Here is an 11,111-nt window from a genome sequence, read left to right on the forward strand (position 1 = left end):
ACGCACACCTGTGAACTCGGGCTGGTTAACATGCTGATAGAACATTAATCTGTGCCTTCACTATCTGTGGGTGTTCTGGGACACGTGTGTGGTCGTACTGGAGTTGCATGAGAGTTTTGCATCAATGCTTTGATGAATTTCAGATATTTAATGAGCTGAATCAGATGAAAAACGCATCCTGGTAGCAGAACAGTTCAGGTGAATGACATTTAACTGCACAGTGTGCAGTTTTGTTCCAGCTGAGAGGCTTTGTTGCGTGTTCTCCCTCTTTTGACCACTGACAAATAAAGGCATAAATAACACACACGTGCACACATGAGTGCTATATTCATAGATTTATACGCTTTTGAGTTCACCAAATACTTCAAAGGCAAACATGCAAAAAACAGATATCACAAAAAACAATGAAAGAAGAACAATAATACTCAGAAAGTGTCTGCGATGGGTCACCACATGAAGCATATTAAAGAAAATATCGATAAACAGGCCGTAAACGTTTCTATCAGTCATTTAGAGGTTTCCAAATTGCCCCCATCCAACCAGAGAAACCCCCACCACCACAGGATCACAGCATGTGTACATTATGAGCTCCAACCTCTGCAGAGACCAGCAACAGCGCCCCCCTCAGGACTCTGGGTCAGTCCTCTGTCCTCACTGAAGACAGTTGACTTGGTTGTGGTTGCACTAGAGTTCAGGTAGGAACTGTGCGTCGCTGATTAGCAGTTTATTGTCTGGTTTCCTTTAATATTACAGTACATGTTGGCACTGACAGCAAAACCAGATAATCTACAGAAAAAACCCCAGAAATAAACTCTTCCTTCCATCTGTCGTCGCTGCCCGGCAGCTCATGTGCTCAGCATTGAGAAGGCGGGTTTCCCAGTCCTGATTCTGGACCTGGCCTTTGAGTCCTGAGTCCAGCCTTCCCGCTGAGACCTGATTAAGGTCTCGTTAAATCTGCAGCAATGATTCTGAACCACTCTCCCATGAGTATCAGTCACTGAGTGAAACTGAAGATTGACCCCAACAGTTCAACACCTCCTCCTCCTCCTCGCCGGAGTCCTGCAGCACCAGATGGTGGACTGTGACCGCGCTCAGGAGACGTGATCCATCTGGACAAACCAGCCCCGAGACTTCAGAGGAAGACAAGTGTGATGATGTTTGTCCAAAAAGAAAGAAAAGATGGAAGAAGTCTACTCAGTGTTACTCACATACACAGCGGGACCTGGACTGATGCTGCCACCCTGTGGTCATTTAGTGTAATGCAGTAAGAAAATAACTTCATTCAGTCATGAAGCAAAGCAGGAAGGGATGAAGAGGAGGATGACTAAGCATGAAAAATCAGCTTCAGTGTTCATACAGACACATAATCTTTAAGAAGAACTGTGAAGACACATCAAAGGTACAAACAGTATCAGAAGGTATGAAACGCTGAATGTTCAGTCACAGAATCATCCAATCAGCAGCAGATGTACTTCAACCCTTTACTTAACTAAAAGTACCAATACTACAATGTGTAAGTACTCCATTACAAGTTGCTCCTTTGAAGTATCAGCATCAACATGTACTTCAGTCATCAAAAGTAAAAGTACTGTGAATTCAGTTATCATTATTCTCATAATCATCATTGTATCATATTATTATTGATACTGATGAATCAAAGCACCAGTGGAGCCAGTTTTAACAAACCAGTTAACCAGTTAGCAGTCCAGTGGTTCCCAACCTCAGTGTCGGGCCCCTCTGAAGTGTCTCACTCTGAGGGGTCGTGAGATGTTTAAGGAGGCAGAGAAGAAGAAAAACCTCGACCTCCTCTTTGATCTCTGCTTTTTTGTACAATATTGAAGATTCGAACGATTATTTAAAAGAAACCGTGTGAGGAGTTCGGAGAGGAAATAGTGAAGTGAAACACAGCGGGGAGTTTGGTGGAGTGTTTTATTCAGAGTTAAACTACAGCTGCTGAGTAACAAACCAAAGATCTCCTCCAGCACCATGCAAATCTTTCAGTAACACCTTCTTATTGGAGCTGTGCGCTTGTGAAAATCCAGTTGAAATAAAGTGACAGCGTTCCAGGTCGGAGTGAGAGCGTCTCGACCCACAACACGCTGCTTTGACAGGCAGAAAATCAAGAGAACGTCGGTTCTAGAAGCAGCAAACGGCCCACGAGGACAACGTGGACGAGGAGCTCTGAGCAGAAGCTGGGAGCTGCCGTAACTTTGCTCGTTTTACATTCATAAAGAGGATTTCGGGGGATTCTGTCCTCCTCATGCTTCCAGTCTTAGAAGCTCTTGGACTTCTCCTGGTTGTTGATGTATTTCTGGTAAACGACGCCCAGCGTGGTGAGGAAGTTTCCCATGAAGAGCACCATGTAGGAGCACCCGCACATCAGGACCTAGACCACGAAGACAAAGGTTAGTGACAAGTTCATGAGGCCATACTGGAGGCACTTTGAAGACGATCCCTAACTTTGTCTCCTCTATGTCCACCGTCAGGTCCTGAATGGTGACGTGTGTTTTTAGCCTGGACCTTTATTTACTCACATCTAGTAGTTTACATGTTTGGATCACTGGATTATCTTTAACTTATGAGCCAAGATCTGAACTTACAAAACCTTTTTTATGATTTCTGAACAGGTTTCTGGACGTTTATCCTCACTGGACATCATGTCATCAGTGAGCTGGGTTTAGCGGAAAAACGTTTCCAGCGTACGAACCTGCCACTCTTTGCACTCTGGGAGCTGAAACATCTTGAAGAGCGTTAAGCTGTTGTAGAGCTGCCAGAACTGTGAAGACGAGGAAGAGCCGGCAGTCAGAAAAACTCTGAAACCATAACTTTGGAGTAAAAATGGTTCTGTATTTGTAATTTTGGATTCTTGATTTTAATTCTTGTTTAATTGAAACCTAAATTAACGAGCCCCAGGTGTACGAACGGGAGGAGACTCACGTGGCCGAAGAACAAGAACGGGAGGAGGAAGGTCAAACCTCTCCACATCCAGGACTGGAAACCCTCTGAAGCACCAGAAGAGGAGGAAACATGTTGTTAGAAAATCCCTCAAAATAAATAAAAAGAAACAAACCGTTTGCACTGAGAGAAACACTGAACAAGAGCCCTGCTAGCTGCTGCTAGCTACATGCTAACATGCTCACTATGTCAATGCTAGGTAAGTAAGTAAATGTGCTAGCATGCTAACATTTGCTAATTAGCAGTAAACACAAAGTGCAGCTGAGGCTGATGGGAGTTTTTTTTAGATGAGAAGTCACTGAAGACGTCAGAGTTTATCCTCTGGGGACAATGAAAGTCAAAGCGATGGACCTTGCTGCTAGCATAGCCACAACTAAACCACTCAAATATCCCACAATGCAATGCAGCGCTGACGAAAACGACGATGGTCCAACACATGATCCCAATAAACTAACTGTTAGATTTCACACAAGCTCGATGCTACAGACTGGTGTGGACCGTCTGAGCTCCTTCTGCTTGTCTTATCATTTCAGACTCTGCGCTCACCGACTGTCAGGTCCATGTTGTGTCTTTCTCCCAGCGCTCGGAGTCTGTACAAACAGCCGCTCTGATAGTAATACTGCAGAAACTGGACGAAGCCTTTGAGACAGAGCAGAGGACAAAGGACAGGTCGTCACTGTGGGTTCTTCCTGAAAACGAACAGTTTCTACAGACAGAGTCTTACTTTGGTACAGACAGTATGTGAGGAACTGGTTCCTGAACATCTGGTAGAGAGCGCCTTCAGGCCTGACAACAAACACAGCATGTGGTTAGGGTGGAGCACAAACGGACAGCGGTCGGGTGGTGCTGTGACGTCCCGTTCAGGTGAAACCACTCACCAGGTGAGCATGACTCCAGACAGGAAGGTGGACACGTAGTGATGGAAAACCCACCAACCTTTGATCCTGAAACAACACGGAGGACAGACGGTGACGGGGGCGCAGAGCGTGAGGTGCTGTGAGACTCACGAGAGCAGTTTCTGGCTCGAATCAGACCTGGAGCCGTTGCTGATGAGGATGCTCTCCCGGATGGTGAGCGTGCAGTAATACCACACCAACAGGAAGTTGAACAGCGCGTCGAGGACTCTGGAACAACAACACAAAACCTCATTCGCACATATGATGACGTCCATCTGCTCCGGACCTGATCGGCCTCGAGTCTCCAGAACCAGATTCAAAGGTTCAGGATGGAAAAGTTGTGTTTATGTTAAGTGCACATGTGCAGAACATGAAACAGGATATTGTTTCTGGATTTGTTACTCAGAAAAGCAGCATCAGCTCCTTCATTCTGATCACACTGATCAGAGCACTGAATGTGGATGAATCCATGAAAACAGCTGATGCGCTTCAGTCATGCGAAGGCTAACGCGGTGGTTTTACCTGTAGCTGAACAGAATGCAGGTGAAGGAGAAGACAAAGAGGATGACGGTGAGGACCAGCTTGAACTTCTCGTACTCGTCTTTGTAGGCAAATCTGTTGGGTGGAGCAAACAGAGGTGATGCTGACACGACTTCACTCTCACAGACGCTTCTGGGCTGAGAGAAAACCGACATCGGCGCGACTCACTTGGACTGTTTGTCGAGGAGCGTCACGTTGACGTTTCCCAGAACGAGAGTGAGGTACAACCTGAGGAGGAAGAGGAGAAGCCGCTCATAACGCAGACACGTTTTCATCATTTCAAACAGTGACGATGAACCGTGACAGAGACTCGAACCCGTTCTTCTTTGGCAGAAACGCTTCCATCTCAGAGAAACTATCCGCTCGGTCTTTGACGGAGTCCTCGATGTCAGCGATGGCGTCCGTCTCCTCCGGACTTAATTTGGACGTTGGATGATTTTCTTTGCATCTAATCACAGAAAGAGACACCAGAGCGTGTTTATGACACAGCAGGCAAACACATACGGAAACACTGACATTTTTAATTCTACAGCTCTGCAGCTCCTCTGACAGCGAGGACAGGATCCCTCACCGGTGTCCCACCCAGGAGGAGTCAGAGGATCTGATCCAGTTTCCAGTCAGAATAATACCCATTCAAGAAACTCAGATGCTAACGAATCTCTTATCACACCTCTTGTGCTAGCTCAGCAGCGCTAATTAGCTAATGCTAACATGCTAACCTACAGTAAAATGATTCTTAAATGCATTCTAATGGTGTTTGAGATCTTTTTCATGTGTTATTTGACATGCTAATGTTAGCATTAGTCACAATGCTAACAGCAGCTAATGCTAACATGAGGTCCTATGAACTTGTTGGTGCATACAGGTGTGACTTGTGATATCAGGTTGTTGTGCTAATATGCTAATGATTAGCATGCTAATGCTGACATGCTAACCTACGGCAAAATGAATGTTGTTAGCTTCTTAGCTTAGCACTGTCATAATGTACACACTCCGGCAGTAACCCCCGTGGCCCTTTCAAAATTTCCCCATGGGAAATTGTCTCGTTAACATTAATTCCATCATGGCTAACATTAGCAAATCCTTCAGACTGAGAACTCAGTCTTCACTCAACATTATTCAAACACATGTTTTACGTCTTTAATTGTAAACTTCTCTGACTGCGTTCATTGTCAGCAGAATTCCTGAGAAGATTCCTCGAGTGAAAAGCTTGGCGCCGCTAAACCTGATCGTGTCTGTGATGAAGACTTTGGCTGTTCTCTGGTCAGTCAGCTGATGCCTTCATTCAGCAGGGACCAACAGAGAGCAGACTCTTCTCTGGAGAGGCCGTCAGCTGATCGGCTCACTTCAGTTTGAGGATCTCCTCGTTAAACTCGAACATTTTATTCTACACAGTAATCAGAGTACTGTGTGAGGGCTACAGCTGATGTTCAGACATTTCATATATTAGACCAGGTTGGAGGTGCAGGTCCTGTAAAAACTCTTATTTCTGCTTCCTCAGTCGACAGAAGGCGATCAGACATGTTCCAGTTGTCGTATTTTGGGCTATAATTACTCACAAATGTTGGAAAGTGAAGCTCATAAAATCCAATCAGGGATCAAAGGACTTAATGGACTCGAGCTCAGTAAAATGCTTGTGAACTCCAGGAGTGTAAAGAAGCAGCTCAGACATGTGAGCTGAGGTTTCAGCTCCACGCTGCTGGCTTCTCACTGCACCACCACACGAAGCTGCTGATGGATACTGACTCTCTCAGCGAGCCGGCGAGCTCCTTCAGCTTCCTCCTCTGGCGTGATATCGCAGCCGAGCAGCTGTCCTGCAGTTTGGTCACCTCCTCCAGTTTCTGTTTGTACAGACGATGGGTGTCCTGCAGGTGAGAGCGGGAGCATGTCAGATCATTTTATCTTTTATTTATGAAGAAATGTGAGACACCTGACGGGACAAAACGCTTCGTTGAAGGTTTGGAAAAATGGATGCTGAACAACTGGTGTCATATTGTTTATCTGATTAATGACCTTTCAGAGGAAAGTAGGGCATTTTTTACTCTACAAATGAAGATATATGGATAAAAAACACATGAAGAGTTTCTAAAATATGATGTTTTGTTCTGAATGAAACTAGTTGATAGAAGCAGTGCTGAAATTAAGAGCCGATTAATCGATTATTTCACCGGAAGAAAATTAACTGGCATCTAAAATTCATTTTTCAAGGAGGAGATCTCATGACTCCAGCTTCACAAATGTGCTGCTTTCTTTTTAATTATTTTAATAATTTAGATTTTCTTCAGTTGTGTTTTGAGTCACTTTGGGTGACTGTGAGGGAATTTTATCACCACAAACCAAAAAAATAAATGTACTGATCAAGAATATACAAGATAGTTATCAGTAAAACCTGCTTTTATATGAATATATGAGTAATAACATATTGTAATATGATAATATCTAGAATAACAGTCACAGGACCCATTTTCTTTAACTTAAATGACATTTTCAATGCAGAACTTTTACATGTAACAGAGTATTTGTACAACGTAGTGTTAGTACTTTTTCTGAAGGACATAAACGACCGAATGACAACACGGCAAAGTCCCGGGACAGTCCGTTCACATACGGTCCACATGACTGTGCGTTTGACAGGTTTATGATATTAGCTGGGTGCTTCCTCAAAACAGTGCCGTGCTGGGACAACGTGACAATGGTTCCGGCTTCACCTGAACACAGTCCTGTCGTCTCACTTCGCCTGAGGTTTACTTTTTCTCTCAGTTTGTCGCAGTAAAACGATCTTTAGCCGCAGCTGGAGGACCCCAGCGCCGCCTGAGAGCCCGCCGAGTCCGACCGTTCGCTTCTCTTCCTCGGGCTGGGCACATTTCCACGGGCGGACCACAGGGGACACAGCAGACACGCCGTTTCACTCACCTGAATTTGTTGGTAGTTCTTCTCTAAATCCTCCCATTCCCGTAAACATTCCGTTAAACCCGTCGGACTGAACAACATGTTCTACTCTAACATCGGGAAGCCTCTTGATGGAGTTGTGTTCAGGTTCCGCTGTGCAACAGTTGGGTCGCTGTCAAGACTATACGAAGAAACAAACGTTACTTCCTGTCAAGCCTTCATAATAAAAGCATTATATCCTCGATGCGGCTCAATTTTAACCCGTTAAAAAAAATGCAGTCTTCATTTAATTATTTCTGTGAACTCTTCCTCTTACATGCTGAATAATGTGCTTGTCTGTGGACAAACTGTCCATTTTGTGACCTGATGCAGAAAGTGCACCAGTTGAATTGTGAAGTTTACCCATAACTTACAGTCCAATTTTAGATATAGATTAGAATTTTGTGCTTTTATTCTGAAGCTCACGCAAAACATCCATTTATGTCACAGCTAACGATGTTCTCACACTTGACGACAACCCCTCTGTGCGTCGTGCTCCTAATTTGCATCTGCTTGGCCCAATCAAATGTCCAGCTGGTGATTAATACAGTTTTGGCTCCTCCTTTCAGCCAATCAGCACCAGGACCTTTAAAAAACACTTGTGGAATCGCAAAGTATGAAGCCTGAGTTAAGCCCGAGTAATATTTTCACCCTGGGTTTCGGCTGGCAGGCAACAGTACGACACACTAGCAGGATTTGACCATATGACCTATGGAGGTATTAGGGCTCCAGACTTTGGTTCTGACCAATCTATAACAGAAACACAGACTTTTTCATCACATAGGCCGGTCGGTCAGTTCTCTGCAAGCAAGGCACTCTTTCCCCTGCAAGGTAACAGAGGGGGCAACACACCTGAAGCACTGGGCCTGCATTTTTAGAACCGATGTTGTGTAACTGCATTCAGGGGAAAGTGTCATCTTCAGTAATGTTAGTACCTTGGGCAGAGCCGTGCGAGGACTGAGCTTCATGAATGACTGTTTATGAGTCAAAAACAAGAAAAAAAGAGCCCAAATGATGTTCCAGCGTCACTGTTTTTCATTTGTTTCCTTACATTTCGTGACTATGTCCATCTATATCCTGAAGAGTCATTTTGATGTCCCTCTAACGCTGCTCACCTCCACATCACGGAGGTTTCATCGCTGCCACAAACATAACAGAACATAATGGTCACTGGTGTTGGTGCCTTTGTTAAAAACACAGTTCAGAGATTCTGGTCACTTTTGTTCCCGAGGTGTGAAGCTCCCAGTCGGACAGCTGCTGGAGAAACCCCGCGTTTGGCCTAACATTGGGTTTGCATTTGAGCATGTACCTCCAGGCCTCCTGAAAAAATCAAACCAACAGCATTGTGTCCTGTAAGTGTCGTGTTTCACATTCTCACCATCATCGATAAAGCATTTAAAGAATAATCAAGACGTGGACTGCCTTTAAAAACTCCTCATCTGACTCTGACGTGGGACAAAGACGCTTCAGAGGTTTAGTTCGATTCTGCAGCCGAACACCAAACTGCATGAACCCCACTTGCCTCCAGTGTGTATTTGAGGTGGTGCATGAGAAAGGCGGTGGTTGCAGCGCTGCAGCGGCTTCTGCCCCACCTGGAAACTATCAGGACTCGAGAGCCAGCGCTGATGTGTGAAGCTGAAAACACACAACAGATGATTTCAGTGATTAAAACCTGTAGGACAGACTGCACAGGATGTCACCTCTGCTCTGCGACTGTTTAACCAGCTGTAAAACTTACTGCATGAAAGTCAAATCTCTTCTTCTTTAAATGAGACTATATTTGCAAAGATTTAAAACAGCTTGTTGAGTAACGTCTGTGGACGACTTACCAATAAAACTACAAATTCTTTCAAAGCTTGAATATAAATCAGACCCCGCAGAGTCGGCTGCAGGGACGTGGAGGACGGTCTGCCTCCCCCTCGTGGATCTACATCAGACAGAACCCAAAAAACGATGACACACAACCTCCATAATTCACTGGGATGATGTTTGAAACATCCAGTCCGCCTCACCCCAGAGTGTCGCTCTGTGAGATGCTGATGACTGAGCTGATTTTCAGGTCTCTGAGGATGCTGGAGTCCTCTGCTTGGTCCTGGGCACCCATATACAGCAGCCCTGCCATGACCTCCACTGGGTAAGTCTTCAGGTTTTCCAGCTCCTGAGATTCTCCAGAAATATTTTAAAAAGTCATTAAATCAGCTGACATTTTAAGTAATGATAAGTTCAGTCCAGTCCAGTGATTTAGGCTCCACCTGGAGGACTGAGATGAAGCTTAAATATGAGCGAATGAGGTGTCAGCTCAGGTGTGTGTATGTCTTACCATGATGGTATACATGAGTTTCTCCGTCCTTAAAAACGGGTACAGAGCTGAGAACCTCTGGAAGCCTCCTCTCACTATGTGCACTGGGTGGAGGCTCTGTTCAGCGAGGGCCTGGGCACATTCAGCTGCTCTGCCTGCGATCACAGTGAGAAACCAGCTGAAAAACAGCAGCGATGCTAACAGTGTGCAGACACCTGCAGCTGAACGACACACCGGGAGCATCGACTGCAGGAGACTTGGTGCAATGCAGGGAAAACTGTCTCCTCAGCATCGCTTTGTCATGTTGGACTGGTGAGTCGGACAATCACCTCGTTCCTGCAAACAGCTCGTGTTGCCGTCGTAGACCACCACGTGCTGCATGCTGTCCACCTCCACGGCCTCTGGAGGGAGGAATGAACCCCCTGAATCCTGAAAGAGTCACCAAGAAACATGTCTGACGCACACAATGATCCCAGAAATGCATTAAAGCTGAATTCAGCTCTGTAGTCAACTTGTTCTAAATGGGAGGACTGGTTTTCTTCCTCAGGAAGAGGCGGGCTGTTTAAAGATAGCTACAGATCAGGGTTTTAGGTGTTTTGAAGGATCTTGAAGTGCCACACGAGCTGCTTCCTGAGTCTATTTAAAGGATTTCCTGTTGGAGTGGATCACACCGCTGAACCACCTCTACTGAGCATTACAGTCTGGGCTTGATGGGACAGACGGACCTAAAACTGACCACACAATGGTATCTATACCTTTTTGACATTTTTGGCTGTTATGATGTGACTCGTTCTGTAATCCTGTGTCTCACGAGCATCTAGAAAACGCAAAGTAAAAGTGAATCAGAGCAGAGCGGTGAAGCAGATCCAGCTCACATCCAGCGCTCGCACAGCCGAGCTGCCGAAGCCGAGCTCACCAATCAGACACAGGTAGTTGATCTCTGCCAGCCTGGACGCTCGGCTGCGCTGGTTGAGGAGGTTGTAGAGCTCAAACGGCTCGAGCATCACGATGTCAGCCATTGCAGAACAAAATGACAACAAGAAAACAAAAAACTAGAAAAATAAATCAAAGCTGCACCAACATCCAAATGAACATGGGCAGAAAGGAAAAGCACCTGCAGACCAGCAGCTCGTCTCATGAAGCTGTTTTCACAGAGCACACTTGTTGTTTGTGTGGTTTCTGTTGCTAAGCAACTCAGCGTCTTCCCTCATTGGTGGCTGGTGATGATGCAGAGCCTTAAAGTCACAGCGACATGTTTCCTCAGCATATAAATAACACGTTTATTCAAATAAATCTGATTTAATGTCAGGTCTCTTCACAGGAGGAATAATTAAAGCAAGTGAAAAGTGTACCAGTGTTCACATGTGCACCTGTTGTTTTAAAAATTCTTTAGCTGCTGCTGGAGGCATGTCTCCTCCGGATCCTGGATCGAGACCAAAGGGGACCAGGCTTTAGCTGTCAGGACCCCCCAGCTTACAGTCTCAATCTTAATT

General features: G+C 45.3%; 2 protein-coding genes across 2 annotated transcripts; both read right to left on the reverse strand.

The window, feature by feature from the left end:
- Nucleotides 1–1,915: 1,915 nt before the first annotated feature.
- On the reverse strand, nt 1,916–7,499 carry LOC139344319 (ion channel TACAN-like). Its single transcript, XM_070982380.1, has 12 exons — nt 7,305–7,499; nt 6,138–6,256; nt 4,708–4,839; nt 4,560–4,619; nt 4,374–4,466; nt 3,990–4,079; nt 3,834–3,899; nt 3,680–3,741; nt 3,502–3,594; nt 2,938–3,002; nt 2,708–2,776; nt 1,916–2,386 (listed from the first exon to the last, which is right to left on the reverse strand). The coding sequence occupies exons 1-12, from the start codon at nt 7,380–7,382 to the stop codon at nt 2,273–2,275; spliced, it is 1,041 nt and encodes a 346-aa protein (XP_070838481.1). The 5' UTR covers nt 7,383–7,499; the 3' UTR covers nt 1,916–2,272.
- A 974-nt stretch (nt 7,500–8,473) lies between these two features.
- styxl1 (serine/threonine/tyrosine interacting-like 1) lies at nt 8,474–10,748 on the reverse strand. The gene is made up of 8 exons (XM_070983609.1): nt 10,535–10,748; nt 10,374–10,435; nt 9,948–10,047; nt 9,640–9,773; nt 9,332–9,477; nt 9,149–9,246; nt 8,842–8,954; nt 8,474–8,639 (listed from the first exon to the last, which is right to left on the reverse strand). Exons 1-8 carry the CDS (start codon nt 10,635–10,637, stop codon nt 8,508–8,510), a joined length of 888 nt encoding a protein of 295 aa, XP_070839710.1. The 5' UTR covers nt 10,638–10,748; the 3' UTR covers nt 8,474–8,507.
- Nucleotides 10,749–11,111: the final 363 nt, after the last annotated feature.

Source organism: Chaetodon trifascialis, chromosome 16 (genome assembly GCF_039877785.1).
Source record: "Chaetodon trifascialis isolate fChaTrf1 chromosome 16, fChaTrf1.hap1, whole genome shotgun sequence".
Taxonomy (NCBI): Eukaryota; Metazoa; Chordata; class Actinopteri; order Chaetodontiformes; family Chaetodontidae; genus Chaetodon; species Chaetodon trifascialis.